The sequence below is a fragment of the Rhopalosiphum maidis genome, chromosome 1 (genome assembly GCF_003676215.2).
Source record: "Rhopalosiphum maidis isolate BTI-1 chromosome 1, ASM367621v3, whole genome shotgun sequence".
NCBI classification, from domain to species: Eukaryota; Metazoa; Arthropoda; class Insecta; order Hemiptera; family Aphididae; genus Rhopalosiphum; species Rhopalosiphum maidis.
The window spans coordinates 71,491,128-71,510,349 of NC_040877.1; the positions used below are offsets into that span (position 1 = coordinate 71,491,128).

The 19,222-nt window shown below is 33.2% G+C and overlaps 1 protein-coding gene across 2 annotated transcripts in view; it reads right to left on the bottom strand.

Moving 5' to 3' along the window:
* LOC113552892 (ATP-binding cassette sub-family A member 1) overlaps positions 1 to 19,222 on the bottom strand; it is a 36,694-nt gene that overhangs the window by 4,887 nt on the left and 12,585 nt on the right. Inside the window, exons 1-17 of one of the 2 annotated variants that reach the window (XM_026955904.1) lie at positions 8,616 to 8,839; positions 7,302 to 7,384; positions 7,117 to 7,244; positions 6,822 to 6,975; positions 6,477 to 6,721; positions 5,834 to 6,068; positions 4,639 to 4,994; positions 4,151 to 4,507; positions 3,767 to 3,922; positions 3,474 to 3,684; positions 2,781 to 3,027; positions 2,568 to 2,704; positions 2,302 to 2,495; positions 2,073 to 2,231; positions 1,721 to 1,933; positions 1,074 to 1,350; positions 628 to 753 (exon numbers count right to left, since the gene is read on the bottom strand). In XM_026955904.1, the coding sequence (XP_026811705.1) occupies positions 628 to 753; positions 1,074 to 1,350; positions 1,721 to 1,933; positions 2,073 to 2,231; positions 2,302 to 2,495; positions 2,568 to 2,704; positions 2,781 to 3,027; positions 3,474 to 3,684; positions 3,767 to 3,922; positions 4,151 to 4,507; positions 4,639 to 4,994; positions 5,834 to 6,068; positions 6,477 to 6,721; positions 6,822 to 6,975; positions 7,117 to 7,244; positions 7,302 to 7,384; positions 8,616 to 8,839 (3,502 nt within the window). Of the gene's footprint in view, positions 1 to 627; positions 754 to 1,073; positions 1,351 to 1,720; positions 1,934 to 2,072; positions 2,232 to 2,301; positions 2,496 to 2,567; positions 2,705 to 2,780; positions 3,028 to 3,473; positions 3,685 to 3,766; positions 3,923 to 4,150; positions 4,508 to 4,638; positions 4,995 to 5,833; positions 6,069 to 6,476; positions 6,722 to 6,821; positions 6,976 to 7,116; positions 7,245 to 7,301; positions 7,385 to 8,615; positions 8,865 to 19,222 lie in introns of those variants that run through there. The other variant, XM_026955913.1, reaches the window with a different exon arrangement.

The window sequence follows — 19,222 nt, forward strand, 5'->3', positions numbered from 1 at the left end:
TTTTTAATTATTATTATTACGGATCAATTAAAAATACAAGTTTTCAATCGATTGTGACTTAACCTATTTTATATATTTCTTTGAAACACAATTTGTAAATTGTAATTTTATTTGGTTAATTTTCTATTATAAAGTTATTAAAAAACAATTTATATAGGTATATAATATTCATTGTATCAATATAAAATTTGTTTTTAAATTTTTTAACTATTTGATTTGACATGATTTCTTATATAAGCTATAACATTTTTAATACTTGCGATAATTATATTTAATGGTTAAAAAGGGTATGATGAACATTTTTAGTCCTGCATTTTATTATTCTAAAAATGGTCAACCCATTGCAAGGTACTAAGCGTAATGATAAAAACAATAATAATATACAAAGTGTTCAATATTTTTGAAACTCTCAAAATTGCTGTATAAATATTTTAATACCTATATGAAGTAATAACACATATAATAGATGACACTGCTGCAATACATTTACAATGCAAAATATTTTATAACATCATTAATTATATCATCGTATATCAGTCCAAATTATTCTAATGATGATCGTTTCGAAACTTATTAAACACTTCATATAATATATATTGATAATTGTATCGATTTTTTTATTCTTACCAGTCATAACGCTAAACATAGATATTCTCGTGAAACTAGTGGACGGGTTTTGGAACAGGTATGAGAACAGACTCATCAGTGGCAGCGTCGCCCACGAGAAAGCCACCAGTAGACTCAACATCAATCCTGAAATCGAATAAAAATATATATATATAGTAAAGAGTTAGTAACAACCAAAAAAAAAATTAAAAATACACAATTTAATCTAACGTAAATTAGATTATAATATTTCTGTTGTTGAAAGGACGTTATAAGGCATTTGTAGAACATTCGTCATTTGTTTAAATATATTATAGTAGAATTTAATTAAGAAAAACCAAAAATATATATTCTGTTATTCTGTTGTTGATATTAGAGTTTAAATACTTAATTAGATTTGGGGGGGGGGGGTATAATAACGTCCTCTTAATACAGTATGACAACTTGTTATAATGCAAAATACTGACCCATTTGCTTCAAGCTCGAGTATCCCGGGTCGCCGTGCCAGAAGAGCAACAGCAGAATGGAGAATATGACGGTCAGATAACTTATCCAGTCCCACAGCAGAGACGCGCCCCAGTAGGCCAGTGGTTTGACGCCGGCGATCTGTTGCATGTGCTTGGCGCCGGTCTGCCGTTCGTTGACGGCGAACAGCACGTACACGGCGCACACGAACGCTTGGGAAATGGCACAGTTGAACGCCACCTGATAGCCCAGGTTGCTGCCTCCGGTCAATTTCATCAGCTGCGAGATAGTAAAAAAAAACAACAACAAAATTGGTGTTACGAATTAAGTTGGTTTAAAACAGTTAGTGGGTACTCGTAGTGGACAGACATTTTGCGGGGCACTGCAATGCATTCGGGTGATCTAAATCAATAGATCGGTTGTTGATATTGTCACTCACGAAAGATATTAATAATTAGAAAGTGTTCGATATTTTCTGCCGGAAATTATTGGAATTGAGACATTTTTTTTTGTCGAGAACTAATAGCTGATGTTTATTTTATTATCGAAAAAAAAAAACTAGTTATTCGACGAAAATGATAAAAATCCATCCGTATAATATTATATAGACTTAGGACATTATTAATATTGAAATGAACAGTTTCCTCACCTTGTCCACTCCTTGGTAAGGCAGCGGATGATTCACTATATGTATTCCGTACTCTTCTCCTTTGTAACTTTTCAGTATAGCATTGTGAACCATGCTAAGTGCCAACGGGGGACCGTGGTACGGTTGGTTATTGAAATACGCTGTAATCCTATCTTCGCCGAAAATCGCGCCAACAATATACTTTTGTGTGAACGGTGATATCTTTTCGGCGGCCTAAGGATAAATAATCGATGTTATAATAAACGTTGTTTCCGGTCGACACGATGACGGTATATACATAGGTATTTGTCGTGGTGCTCTCGCACGCGGTCGGTACATAAATTATTATTAACCGGGTGGGGAAAAAACTCACCACTTGCAGTAAAAAGTCTTCGAAATAATTGTACGTGGTACGGTAATTCAAATCCAAAACCGGGTTAGGTGCACAAGCGTTTTTGTACGACTCGTAGAAATTGCCAATTTTCGTGTTATTAGTGGACAACATGACCGTGCTGATGGGCTCCCAATAGTTCTGAAAAATAAACGATTATTATAGAAAACATAGTAATCGAAATCTTCGACTGACAGTCGTTATTACTTACCGCCAGTTCAGCTGCTAGAGCCGGCAAGTCTTTCATACCCTGCCAGGCGTTGACGACCAGTAGTGCCAAGAATATGAAAAATAGCGTTAGCGTTATTTGTAACGAGTGCAATATCAGAGAACGATAAGACTGCAAGCATTTCTTTTCCATAATCGCCCCGACTTGTATCCAAAACAATTTCCATCCTCTGGCCCCTGATCATACACGATATTATTATCAAAGTCACACGATACGTACATTGGTTGTCGTTTTTCGTAGATGCTTACTTTCAGATTTAAAATCGGTAGAATCGCACTCGGCGTCGTAGAACAACGTGTCGAAACGGTTCTTCAGTTCCATTGATTTCTGTTTTATCGCGTTCATCTGATAATCTGATAACTTCTTGTTGTCTTCTTGGCCGACTCTGCAATAATAACAAAATAACGCGTATTAAATAAACTCGTATTGTATGTTTTGCTACTCGTGTCCCGCCCACATACCGCATGAATACGTCTTGCAACGTAGTCAAAGTTATTCCGTATTCTTTGATTCCTAACGACTGTTTAGTTTGCTCCAAGGAGTTAAGCAGATCTGGAAACAGCGATGAGTCTTCTAGTTGATACGTGACTTCCATGACGGTCAGGTTACTTGGCACCGAATGCGGGTAATATTTGCGAACGAAATTTGTCACTTTAGTCAAACTGAAACCGACTACATCTTTTACGAGAGTTAAGGTATAACCACCACCTAAAAAATACAAAAATGACATTAAAGTAAAATTATCTTTAAACAATAGTCAATATCTATAATTGTTGTATGTATATTTTGTGGGTGCTTGATCAACATTACGTTTTGTGTAATAAGACGAACAAAATATCTAAAGTTAATAATAATCGTATTTCATAAAATATTAAAAATGTTATTCCATAATATTTGATAGTTGTATATTGAATTTTGTAAATATTATATTAATTTAAATCATTCCAATATTAGTTTTTCATAGAATCGAAACATTTTATATTAAAACTAATAACCTACGCAATCTTTGGAGTCGAAATTACTTGTTATATTGTTTCATACGTGCTTGTTTATGACGTGTGATAACAAATTAATTAAAATTATATTCAAGACCCTGAGATTACTTCTAAATTTTTTTTTTCTAACATTTTAATACTGTAATATAATATCCTTACCATATTCTTTTTTCAACGAAAACGGTGTTCCGACACAACAAAGAGTGCCAGCTTTCATAATAGCGACACGGTCACCTAGCAAATCTGCTTCGTCCATTAAATGCGTTGTCATCACCATTGTTCTTCCTTCCCGTTCCGATTGTAAAATATTCCACAGAGTGCGTCTGGCCGCCGGGTCCATTCCCGATGTCGGTTCATCCATCAATACCACCTACGCAAGATCAATTAATCGTTATGTTTTTAAATGATTAACGAACGGAAGCCACCGAGTCAATCACACCGTGTGCGCATACCTTCGATTTTCCAATTAATGCTATGGCAACTGACAGTTTTCTTTTCATTCCTCCGCTCAGATGTTTCGACTTTGTGTTAATCATTGACTCCAGTTCGAATTTTACTGTATATTTATCGATTTCGTTTTTCAAATCGTGTTCGCTTAAATCTTTCAACTAAATAACACGTCAACAAACAGTGGTCATTATATTATATAATTTAAATAAGTATACATTGTATACTAAACTAGTTAGATATTATAATTTTTCCCGTCAGTGGGTGAGTATAAATTGTTTAAAAAATAAATAAATAAAAATAATATTTTATACAATTATACGGGTTGACTATTATAATTTATGATAAATAATAATATAATATTACTACAACCGAGCAGGTATACTAACCATTCCGAAAAAGTACAAATGCTCTACTACAGTCAAGTCCGGTATGAGCAGATTGTATTGAGGGCAGAGCCCCAAGGAATGTCGTATGGTTTTCATGTGAGTTTTGATATCATATCCCTCTATCAACGCTGTGCCGGATGTTGGACTGATCAGTCCGGTCAACATAGACATGGTGGTAGATTTTCCAGCGCCGTTGTGACCCAACAAAACAGTTATTTGATTAGGGTGCATATCCACAGAAAGCTTGTTAACGACGTTTTTGCCGGGCGTGAAACTTTTGCTGAGCGATTGAATATGTATGCCAGATTTTTCGGTGATGTGTTTGGGGTTAACTTTTTTCTCAAACCAGAACGACGGCTGTAACATAAATGACAAGACAACTCGTTAATAACAAAAGGTTTATTATAAACGAGCAGAAAAAAACGACCGAATTTAGATTCAACGAAGAAGTAGTCGAAGGAGAATTAAATTGGGCGAGCGGAACTCACCATTATCGGGAAATACCACGGAGGGTGAAAACCGCTGTTGCGCGGGAAAGCTGTTTCCAGGTATATGGCGATCAACAGGTACAAGACCGAATCGAACACCAACATGAGCATTATGTCTGCAATACACATCTTGTCGTCCGGAGATACCGTTACCGTGATATTTTCCCACGTCAGACCGCTGCCGATTCCTTCGAACATGATGAGACTCTGGAATATGTATCCTAACGCCGTGTTTGGCAATATAGTCGACGCTAAGATTTCTCTGTTGGTCATAGACGAGTACTTAGGTTGGAAGATCATAAATGGTGCGTAAGTCCCAAACCATAATACGCCACCGACGGTCGCCGCTGTATTAGCTGAAACAAAAAAAAAAAAAGTTGTATACAAAGAAATTCAATAAATTCAATCTTGCTATGTATACACACACACACACATATTATAGACAACATACGCAAATTTGAAGGTCTAAAAATGTAGTACATGTTAAAATATGTCATATGTGAATGTATATACATATATAATTATACGTATATCGTATAGTATAATTATTAATATATATTTTTATATAAGTATTATTAGGTACGACGTGATACCTTGACAATATGTTAATGAAACAGTAATTGTTATTTTGTTTACGGACTGTTAAATTATATGCACAATGACGATTCATGACAACTAGTAATTCCCACATGTGTTAGTAATATAATCTAGGGCCATAGTTCTAATTTATTTTTAAAAAAAAACCCGAAAATATATACATTTATTGCCCTTAAAAAAAAAAAAAAAAAAATAGGTTCTAAAATTACAAAAAATTGCATAAATATGCTCAAAAATCCAAGAAGTTTAAAAATAACAAGTACCCACTAATGTTGCTTTATAACCTTAAATGCACATTTAAAATAAAAATATTAAAATATGTGTACATTTCACATTATATGTATAAAATACGCACATTAATTAAAAAATTAAAGTATTAACATTATCATGTTGTATTTAATAGATATTAAGAAACACATTCTTATAATATATCAATGTATTTCGGATAAGTAATAAAAAATATACAGATCCCTCAATGTCCTGAAAGTTACATTACAGTTATTGTAGTCATAATATAATTGCTAACAAATCCCACAATATTATAATATAATAATATGTGTATATGCCCAAAAACCTTTAGCTCATTATTGGGTTTTACCTTTTTTAAAGCAGGCGGATATCAAGAAGCAATAGGATATCCCGGCAGTCACATACAGTGTTAGTATCGCCATCAGTACCAGCGGATCGGAATATTGAAACACCGCGCCCGTAGGCCAATCAAACGTAATGAAAAACACCAATATCAACAGCGGTACTATCCATACGACGAAACTTTTTAAGTACCACGCGCACGCGTGCAACCAATTATCTAAGCCCATGAGCATCATAGCTTCCTGAAAAAACAAAAAAGTCTCGATATATTATTATCGACAAAAATATTCATAGTCTTCAGACTTTTCTGCGACGGAACTGAAAATACTAAGGGCAGTAGAGTAATAATGGGGGTGAAGAGGTTATAGAGGCTTTAACTCTACAATAGTGGTTAACAAAATATTTATTTTTATTGAAAAAATATCGTGTATGACTGCGTGTTACATGTATCATAAATTATAAAAATTATATAATATATCCATTAAAAATGTATTGTACTTTGTACTTATGCTTATAACCTCCGTTGAAATTTAGAGTAATGGTAAACGTCAATAGATAAACTCGACAGATCAACAATAGATCAATAATAGATTCCGGAACTGATATACACTTGGACATTATACTAAAATCATGTTTATCCAATTACATACCTTCATTTTCATTTCTTTTTCAGCTGAGATCACTTTGATGGTATTGATAGCGGTATAAATATAACTGAGTAACACCACCGTGGATATGAACGACGTAAGTGCTGGTAGCAATGGATCTTCGATGTACTTCGGATATGGGAACCTCTGTAGCTCGATTTCCGGCAAGTACTCGCCGGGAGCCCAGTATCGTATTAAGGCTTTGGAGATCTGGTTTTGCAAGTACAAAAACGATTCGGACAAATAACCTAAAAACGTGAGAATGTTTAAGACCCAGTATTACCAATAATGATTGTTTGTGCACGCATATATCGAACTGTTATGTGCACGGTAGTTATGAATTTATACCTGGTTCTCCTCCGTCGTTTTCTGATTTATGCCTAGGACCGAACGTCTGATACAGAGGGAACATTAAGTAAGTCCGCCAGTTCGCTTCGATCGTGTCGAAGCTCATCAGACTCTTTTTTGTTACACGGAGATGACACGGGTATCTCAGCTTTACCTGTAGCATAGAATGAAACAAAACAAGCAAAACAGTCACATAAGTATCCCATAATATACGTATATATAAATATTTAATACGATAAGTATTATTACGCAATATAAATGCGTAAAATTGTCGTTTTATTTTCATTGTACTTACAGTTGTACTTTTTGGTAACGTAGAGTTCGGCTTAATATTATCGAAACGAACGCCGACCAGAAATTTTTTCATTGCGTTGTCTTGATTCAGATGTTCCTCCATCATATCACCGGTTTCGAACGATACAACTGAAAAATACATTTTATTTCTTTATTCCGTTACGGACTTTGTACGGTACGACTTACGCTTCGTATTGGGAGTGTGCGAGAAAGCGTCGCTCATGATTTTTTCCAATTCCGGGTCATGCGGAGCCCATGCTATGGACCATCTAAAACAATTGCAAAGTATTTTTCTCGTAAAACGAATCATCTATTATTTACAGTACTACAGTTACCTTGTACATATATTATGTGTGATGATTGAATTAATATTTGTGTTCAAGGGTATTGCGGATTATTTATTAGAGACATCGTCGTATTGACGACGAATAAATCAACAACAAAATTATTATTATTAAGTATTATTTGTGTTCACAGTATGATTTTCACCGTCGAGACGCTAATACATTCAGTCATCACACCGAATTTCATTTCCTCATATTACCGAACTCCTATTGTAGCATTCCGATTTTTTTTTCTTTCGCCTTTGGCGTTTAATGGAATTATTATTATTGCAAAACGCGGCGAGTGCCACGCCAGGGGGTCGACGTCAAATTTTTTATTGTCTCAGTGATGGGGTGTGGGGGGAAGGATTTGTGTTGATATGAGATGTTAAGTTCCTACAAAATACCATATCAGGAATAGACCACCCATAATAATATATCAAAATTCGTACACGTGATAATATAACTGATTTTAATCTAACATGATTTGTGGTTATTACGTAGTAAACGTTTGAAAAATGTGGTTAAATGTACATTATGTTATGTGATAGTAACAACAATATTATAATAATAGTAACATACAAAATGTTATGGTAGTTTTAATACTTTAACTATAATAATACTGAGATAAACATTAGCACCAACACAAAATATTGATTAATTTTAACCACATAAACTATACATACCTAACTGGTAATAATCTAATTTAAGTGTAATTGGTGTTTATAGTTTATATAAGCATTTATCCATTTATGTATCCATTATTTTTTGTCTATTTTTGCATAAAATAACATATTTGGCTATTTTCCTATATATTATAATATATGTAAATACCTAGGTAGTATATAGGTCTTTGGAATAAACTTACATCCACGCAAAGGTGGGCATTTCCAAGTAAACAAGTAAAAGCTAAATTAAAAAAAAAATTTTAAATTGTTTAACTCGAATAGTTAAAGTATTAATTTCAATAACTTAACTTTTTACAGTTAAATTAAAGAATGGACATTAAGTTAAAATCGTGTATATATATAATATTTAACCTATAACTGTAATTAATAATTTACTTATTTATTATCACCGTTGAAATCGATTTTAAATACAATAAGTGTAATCCAAATTCTCAAAAAATATATCATTTGTAAACTCGCACAAAAAAAAAAAAAATCATACGACTTACCCGTGTCTGTATCCCAATATTAATGGTGGTACTGATATGGAAAAAGGTTCGAATCTGGTGACATTGTTGAACTCCACCGGCTGTACCCACGATCTGAACATGACCATCACGCACGCCATGATGGCCGGTAATAGTAGCTCTATGAACGACTGGATGGGATGTCGCTTCTGTATCAGTAGATTCTTCCATAGTAGAAGTTTTAACTTCTTGAAGTCTTTCCACATAACTACTGATGCGGAGGCAGTTAGTCTAAATAAGAAAACAAAAATAATTATCGAAATGAGTATTAAAGATTAATATATTTTAATTATAAATACGTTTAAATAGAGAATACAAGTTTTACTTATTTTATAAACTATAACAAATTTACATTTTACTTAATTGCAGATAATTTTTATATTTAATAAAATGCGATTTGAAAGAATTATTCGCTATTAACAATTTTTACTTTAATATTTTCCCGTTATTATTTAAAGGTGAAATATTTTTTTTTTCTGTCTATATCATTACTTGATTAAAAAAATACATGTCTACTAAAGTGTGTAACATATAATATATAACATAGAAGTATATTTTAATTGCATGCAATACATTTTTTAAATTTTTGGGTAGGTAATATTATCCGATAAAAATAGACTCGGCAAAAGCATAATATGTATTTTTTAAACTCATTACAAATAATAAGTATAACTAATGACAGAACATAATATGAATTTATTTCTATGAACTTGATAATTGTATTTTCAAAAATGTTTCACAATACTTATATGATATTAGACAGCTGGTTGTATAATATAATGCTTATTTGAATTCACGGGCGCTCAAATGTTTTACTCTATACAGTCTAATATATCAAGCTTGTATGAAGAAGAATAAAATAAAAATTCTAGACAAACCAAAATGTAGTATATTATTAACACACGATTATTTTGTTTTTAAATAATTACACTTCGATAATATTTATGACACGTACCTACACGAATAAAACATTTTCTTCTTGATTGACGCAATAGCGTATAATAAAGAAAAAAAAATATTCGAGAAATATTTGGAAGAACGTCAATATAACAAATTTGGCCCATTAAACAAAGAATAATCGATCAATACAAGTTAATATTTAGTGTGTAAATATAGAGTGTTCTAGTCTAGTAGATGTCGAGGTGCCATCGTGCAATAAAAACGAAAAAAAAATTGAGAATAAAAAAATACACTCATGCGGGAACCATAAAAAAAATTATTAATTATAATAATATTACACAGCTTAAAAAAATTACCTCGAGCACGCGCGTCTCAGCGCTTGGTCGGAAACGCCGTGAGAAAATAACACTGCGACTGTACACGCGGTCGTGATCGAAACACTGAATAATAATAAAGGAATAATATTCGAAGCGAACTAATAATAAAATATATCTACTATATATCTACAACAGCAGGAAGTATACCTACATATTATACCTGTTTTTAAGTTTTTTTTTTTCCCCCCAAGATATTGTTTGACGTGAAAAAATCTCGTGTTTATACACACTGTAGTACACGTGGAGATTTTATTATTATATTATTTCAGTTTTCAACCTATACGCTGATGGGCGAAAAAAAAACTCGACGAGATTATATTTTGATTGTGATGTGTAGGTATACACATATACGGATAACATCCCGCGACGACCGTTAATTATCAGACGAAGGGGATGAACATGTGGCAGGACAGTGGTTCCCAGTTTGAAGGCTCAACGGTAGTTTCGTCGTCGTAGACCTGATAGATTATAAAATATTATAGAATACGAGAACGAATATATCTAAGAACGAACAGCGCGTTAAATTATTGATTGAAATGTGAAAAAAAAATTATTTCGATGAATTAAAATAACACCGTTATTTCCGTTCGGGGCCCGGAAGTCTACCAATACACGACAACGGACCTATATATGGATCACCAGACACCGAATAACTACTAAATATCATCTCGTGATTTCGATTATTGTATGCAGTTCTACGTGTTGCTGGTCTGAAGATTCAATAACTGAAAAAAAAATATTGACAAACACGTAACCTATACTATGTACCTATTTGTAAACGCCCGTAAGTCGGATGAGACGCGTCTTCACGCAGGCCGACTCAAAACCAACGGTTCGACGAACGGATGGAAACTGCGAATATAGAAAAAAAAGAACCGAATCAACCGTTATATGATCGTATTTTAATAAATCGGACCGTTTCGAAGTCGACGTTAATAATAAACGTATGCGCATAAAAACGTCGTTGAGTTTTTGTAAACGGACAGTAAATCGTCGAACAACGGTCGCGTGTCTATAATAATATGTATATTGTATTAACGAGTGATTCATCGAGCATACTCACCCTTTTTTTTTTCAAAAATTCAGTTATTCAAAATACGATTATTAAAATTCTTAATTATACATAATTAAAGAACACGTTAACAAGTTCTTGAAAATGTCTGTACTACTTAACGAGTGATCTATGGATATACAAGCTTTTATTTTTCCAAATTAAGAACCTCCTCAAATTTCTACAGAAAATTATTTATCGGAACATTTAACGTATCAAAATCAAAATTCAAATGACCAGTTTTTGAATTATTTAACTTTATGTACTAAGACTATGGTAATATACTTTGAAGATATTGAGGCTAAAGTGAGTTAAAAATGTTAATCTGTCAACATTTATAATGTGTATAAATGATCTAAGTATAAAAAAAACACTACTAGATCTAATATTACATCTATTTTATGTTTTTGTAAAACTATTTTTAAGGAACATTATCTTTATTTAGTATGAAAATGTTGATAACTAAAAAATTATATTCATATGAATATTGAATTAGATATACATCAACAGCTTCTTATTTGAAAAAATATAAGTTTCAAGTTTGTATCACCGCAGCATATTCCTTTAGTAGAAAAAAATATGAAATTTTCAAATAAATTTAAATTCAGAACTTGAATAAATGTATTATTAAATGGAAAAATAAGGGTGAGCTTGCTCGATGAATCGCCCTGTATTTTACAACACCATAATAATATAATATGAGTGCTGAGTGGGATTATAACCGGTGAAAAAAAAACATTGACGCGACATCAACAATCGTATTTGTTTATCATCGTTTATATTATAACTGCACAACTGCACGCATAGATACAGACAGCTGTCGTCTCGACTCGATAAGCGAATATCCGCGCGAATCAAACAAACACCACAAAATATACGATGCTTGTCGCGATGACAGTTAGTAGGGATAGGTAAAATAATAAAAAAAAACAACAATAAATTATTAACGTCATTATCATTACTGTTATAACTTAACAATTTTTTATTGTCGTACCAATGCGCGGGTTCTATATAGTTTTCGGGCGGCGGAAGTTTGACGAGAATCGAGGACGATCGATTAAAAAATATTATGACGATAATGTGATAATAACGCATACGACAAACCACTCGTTTGACAAGCGTAAAATTTTTAAAAATTTAGACGGGCCCGTCCGGTGAGCAATTATTATTATTATTATTATTATTATTATTTGTATATTATAATAACACAGTTGACGCAGTAAAACGCACCGCGATAATGATAAGTCGCGTTGCACCTCAAGATGTTCGAGTGGCCGATTCCGATCAAGGCCGTCGTACCCCGTCAGCCGCTCACACTCTTCTCTCACTCGTCCTCTCTCTCGCTCCGTCTTACTCGCTCTCTCCAACAGGTACACGAAGCCGTATCCAAGACTTCCGAAGAATAAATACTTAAACGACCGCGGCGCACTTCACCGTCACACGTGCACACTAGCCCTGGGCGCGCGCACGCCCGAGTTTTTTTAATAATAATAATATTATTAGTTTATTTAGTTTATTACGTATGCGCATATCGTTGATTATTATTATCACCGTCATCACAAGCATCGAGAAAGAATAATATGTATAAGACATATATTATTGAACCAAATAACATTGGACGCGGGTTTTTTCGTTTACACACATATTTTTCTTTCACTTTTGGCCGATCCAGACCGCCGCGGTAATACTGCAGCAGTAGAACGCTATAAAACCGTCTATAGCGTAATGTACGCATATATCATAACACGGATTATTGGCATACCATAATATTATTATGTCCTATATTATTATGATGGACGTGATGGGTACGATACTGCGCAACGACCGTTTTGGGATTCAGTTTTGGCCTACTCCCGATCAAGGTCGCCTCGAAACTCCCGGTGTAGAAAAACAATAACGAAGCCACGCCGTACATATATAAAATGTCACATACACATTATTACGATGTAGGACGTAAACATTTTAGTTGTGTTACGATGCATTGCTCGAACACCGCAACAGGTAGATACCACACGCGCCTAGACCTCACTTTTACCACGTTTAATTTTATTATGTAGGTACCTACCTACCTGCTTACCTACCATTACAACTATCACGATCGGAATTTTACTTCCTCAGACACGAATGCATACACATATTATGTAAGCATGACTCTTATGATATTATTATAATATTATTATGGGTATCGGCTTAGCGTTACGTCAGATCGAGGCGGCGACGGCGGTTGTATTACGTCCGTCGCCCGTGGACACATAACGAACGACTGCACCAGCAGCCAGTGAAGACGTTAGACTCCACGTGCGTATATTATATTATTTACCTACGACATACGTATAGCAGTCATCGTCAGCGCCGATCTCGACCGGTTTTCCGGCCGACGAACCGAGTATTACGCGTCTGTTGTATTATATTACATTATACATTATATATATATATATATATATATATAGGTTATTTTATTATACTGGTAGGTGAGATATCTTACTATAGGCATATGCGAGTGGGAATGGGTGGGTAACAGTTGGAATACCGGAAAACGAGGTGGACCGCACTCTGCACGGACGACTGCATAATACGAGGACAAATGCATTTGTTCAATCCGTCTACAATAAATAATTGGTCTGGGACGCCTGAATACGTAATACTAATATAGGCATAATAATATACTTGTAAGGCGAATTCACCAAGCATGCTCACCCCTATTTTCCATTTAATAATTAATTTATTCAAGTTCTGATTTTCGTACGTTTTAAATAATAAACTTAGAAATCATATATTTTTATAATTAAATAAATTGAAAGTTATTCACATGATTTTTGATTTTAGTACGTCAAAATGTGCATAAAAATTATGCATTAAGTAATTTATAGAAGCAAAGGAGTTATTATTTGATAAACAATTAAAATAAACCACATCTTATAGAGTAAGTACAAAAAACTCAATAATTTGAAAATAATATAGTCTTTAAATACATATAAACATTCCAAAAATTAGAATTTAAATATGAAAAAATAAGGGTGAACATGCTTAGTGAACCGCCTCGTATGAATATATTACAGGAAATAATACAACTTTTTAGTTTTTATTCGATATTTTTTACTTAAGACGTTCACTTCTGCATCGTAATAATAATAATAATGATAAACTACACTCTCTCGACTCCTACCAGAAACCACGTATGGTAATCAATCCGGTGTTGAATCGGAAGACGCGTATTAACGATGATAATATTATGGATACAATAATTTACGATATTAAATATTATATTGTTATTTTTTCTGTTATCGCATAATACGTATTACGTCAACGCTGCGTGTCTCAAGTCGTTTTGCACGAGAACACAAAGTTTCGCTTTTCTTCTATATGATACTGTGGTAGCATGTTTGGTATCTTTAGGTAGGTAATTATATATATATATATATATTCTATGTCATTTTTTGGAACATAAACTCGGTGCGTTCTAATTACTACGTAGGTAATTAGTGTAAACGTAACGAGTGTTTGACCTCTCAAAGCTCTCCCGAGTACGATTTTTTGTCTGCTGCAGTAGGTACTCTCAGAAGCATTTTATCGAATCACGTTTTTCGACAACCATAATTGTATAATTTATTTTATTATAATATGTACTAATGTACTTATATTACTGTACGATATGCACTAACACGATTTTTTTTTTTATAAAATATACCAATGCCATAGTTTTATCTTAAATAGGATTTTAATTTCTCAGAAACGCGATAATTTATTTTATTACTGTAGATATACCAATTGTATAGGTGCTTTATATAATAATATAATATGGTAATGGATTATAGTTATTTTTTATAATATATAAGCGGTTATCGCTAGGTTTTTAATCAAATTTTTCTAATCTATACTTTTTGGACGAAAATGGAAATGATAAAAGGTAATATACTAAAAAAAAAAAAAAAATATTTAGGAAATACGATTCATTCACCCGAACGTGTAATAACACAATTTAATAATTGCCAGCTACAGTCGAAAACAAGTTTTCGATTTTGACGTGGAATCGTCAATCCAAGCCGAACACACTATAATACAAGCCTAGCCTACAGTTCAGGTGTTGTGTAAGAACTACCTGTCTATATATTACCGTCTTCCTCGTACCACAACATACACAGGTTCGTGCATTCGAATCATTCGTATATACAGTACCTATACCACATACATATAAAATAAATAATATACCGAGTATAAAATGTATCGTGTACACTACTTATGGGTACTAATCACCGACTACCGTCGTCACATATTTTCCAATACGAAATCAGATATCGAATCGAATAAGTTGCCGTGCAAAGGAAACCACGCAAAGTCAGAGTGCTTGTTTTGCGATTGCCCGCGTCGTCATCGAAATGTAATGCATTGTATATTATAATGTTACATAGGTTTGTAAAGGGTTAAGTCAAACGTACCTATCTAATTTTCCTTCACGGTCATTAGGTCCGGCCGCGGCGCGACATAAGCACCGTTCAATTTTGCGCTAGTCACCAGTTGACCTTCGGTCATCGACGTTGAACGGACAATAAAAACTGCATGTATGTAGGTATTATAAACTATAAATATAAAATTTTATAATGTTCGTGTGTGCAGGTAAATATATGCATACGTCTCGGCGCGATATCACCGATCGATTCAATACGATTAATAAAACACGGTCTTGAACGTTTTATTAAACGCGAAACGACGCGAACAAAAAGAAAGACATTTCGGGTTAGGTATTTAAGTGGCGAGAGGAGGAGTGATGGGGAGACCGTTTTTACGACGAGTGAACTGTTACGATGGGTCCGGGCGAGAGTGAGCCACCGCCTCCGCCGTCGTCGATATTGTCGTGTCGTCGTGTCAAACTACGTGTGAAATCACACGTCGAGGTAGGTATACTGTCCGCGCGCGTAGCGGCGATAAGTTGTGTGTGATTTCGAAACACAATATCATATCGTACACAACTGTATTATTTTATAATATATTTTATTATATAAGACTATAGGGAATGTTAAATATTATATTGTCATAACGCATTGTTTTGTGATTCACTCGTAACCTCTGACAAATCATGACACGTTAGTAGGTACACATTACAGTAGCGCAACCGAAATGTTTTCAACAGGGGCCTTCGTTTGACGTGCCGATCGTTACGAAACGTTCTTCATAGTTGTGTTATAATTATTGCTGTTATCTTAATGCGAAACTATTACAAAATCGTTATTATTGGTTGATAATTTGCCCATGATATTATATCCTAGTTATAAATATAAACATACTTAATGAATAATCGTATGCGGCCCAAGGGGAAGAGAAGGTCCGTACACGATCGTTGCCCAAGTTGCACCACTGACACACTATAATATTTACTAAATAACAGACTTCAACCCCTACACGCTATTCTAATAAATTCCCCAAATTATGCAAACCGGATGTTTTATCTACAAATATTTTCATAGCTTAACGCTCATAACTTTCTTCTTTTTTTTCGGTTGCCGTGACAGCGGTTATTATCAAACATTGAACAATTTTAAAACCTTTTTATATAACAGAGATATGTGGTCGTTATAATAATATTTACTGTGCATTAACCTAAGTAAATGTTCGTAATTAACTATTATTATATCGCCGGTGTAAGACATTAAACGCGACTATAACGCGATATCGTTAGGCCAAATAGCGCACGTGTACGAATAAATAGGTAGTGATTTTTATATTTGTTTTTTTTTTCGCCTCGTCATAATAATATCTCGTCAGAGTACACGATTTGCCCATCTTCGCGTACCATAAAGTTGCAGTTACCGTTTTTATGTAGATTCAGATATCTTAATATTATCCATTTATAAAATAATATGCACCGGTGACGAATAAATCGTGACACTTCGAGGTTTATCGACGACTTTTTATTTTCCAATTGTTGTGAAACAGCCGTTATTTCTGATATATTGACCGATTTTACGCGAGTTCGTTAGGTGTAACAATAATACGAGTAATAATATAATAAGTGGGCTGCAGTGAATGTGACACGCGACTTCGCGAGTTCTGCGTACCGTACTTCATAATATTAAACCCGCGCGTTATTACGCGTATTATCCAATCGCACAACTACAACATTAGCGGGTATCTGTATTATAGCATACGTTATATTATATTATACATAATAGTTGCGGTAATCGAAAAAAAATCGTGTGTATGTGCATTTGTGCGCACAACCGAACCAGTTTCTGAGGCGGAAATGCGAGTTCGGAGGAGACCGTTACCGTTACGAATACAATATAATAACATACTTACGTTCACGAAAGGTCTAATAAAGCTAACACGTAAAAAAAAAAAAAAACTTGAAATTATAAGTACTACTTTATTTGTCTTACACAGTCGATATGAAAATATCATCATATATCATAACACGGTGTGATGCAAACAAAAATCGAAATCGTCCATCCGGCCGATGAAGAGAATTTCGAGACGAGAAATTATTTTAATTTATTACTACGCGTCGCGTTATGTATAAAAATGCAAATCGCGAACACGATAATATATTATAACACGTGTTTGTATATTGTGACGACTATAAGTGTTTAATATTGATTTAACGAGATATTCAGCTATACATCGGTGTCCTCATCGCAAAAAATCGTACAAGGCGAATAATTCCGTTGTCGATCCAGTTCGTCCACTGACGTTGGACCCGCGCGGCACTGCTTAGGTATAACGGCACGGCGGGCTCCGATCAAGTCGGTCAAAATTAAAATATCCCAAGGTAAGGTCAAACAGATATAAAACAGATTCGGTAGTAAAATTATTATTTACAGTTTGAAAAAATAATTGAGTGTACAATTTCGCATTATTATAAAAATGAAATAATGTAATTTAATATTTTAATATGCGTATCTCCTTGAAGCTTAAAAACAATAAATTAATAACGTCCAAGCATGTTTCACGGATAACGAAGTACAACAGGTCCTATACGCTCAAATATCAATGTTTATTTTTTTTCGAGAGAGATGTTGTGTTTGTGGTCGGGTGGGATGAGAGGTGTCGTATAAAAAAAAATTTAAAGAAATCGATGAAAAACTTTGAACAGATAACATCCTACACCTACCACGGCACATACGATTTCATATATATAAATCTATGAAAACTCGATAAATCCATCGAAACGATAAGCGCTCGGCGACAAGAGCTTGCTAAAATGGTTGAACATTATTATACGTCGATTTGCTTCTATATATTTCAGTTCTACGTGATTATAATATAACAACAGTATATATTATAATTAACGTAATTATCATTATGTTATTATTGCAGTATCTCTCATGATCAGTAACAAAACCAAATTTATACAAGTATATGCATTATTATATACATGCGCATTTATATAGAACATTTGAACGCAGTCTTCATTATTTACTTTTTGTAAAATGATGAGTAATCAATATTAAAATGTATTGTATACTATAATAGTACGAAGAATGTATTCAATAACACATACAATTACAGAACACAGCAGCACGCGATAAAGCCGTGAAGTTTTTAGTGTTTTATCACTTCAATAATCTATTAGCGAACATATTTTCATTTAAAAATCATTTCTTGCGAACTGGTGTTAACACGTAATTATTATAAAATAAATGCTTATTAAGTATCAATAACACAATATTATGTATTAAACATATTATTGTGGTTTGCAAGCCTATAAAGACCACATTGCATTATATTATACATAATAATATAATATAACAACAACTGCAATATTTCAACCTATATGCATAATAATATTAAATAGTTTTTATCGGTAATCCAAAGTCTTTTTCAGATGAAATTATGAAATGTATGTATATATCTACTATGATTTGGTGCGAAATTGCATAACTAAAACGGTGGTATATAATGTGTCATAAAACTATATTTTTTTTCTATTATTGGTGAAATTTTTGTTTTTGACTGTGCAATACATCATTATACTTATTATTATTATATATAACTAGCTGTTATTATTATTATTTTTTTTTTTATGAATAAATATCTAATCACGTACAATAATCCAAGTAATTTATGCAATAAAAAATTATTATAATTGAGATATATATATATTTACCATACAATAAAATTTATGATTTTTACGAAGCATGTTATATTATTTTTCACGGATACAGGTACATAAAAATCTAATATTTAAACAAAGCCATTAATCAATGGTGTTAAAATTATATTTTTTAATATCATTTTATAGTAAATAATAATATTAATTTATAGCA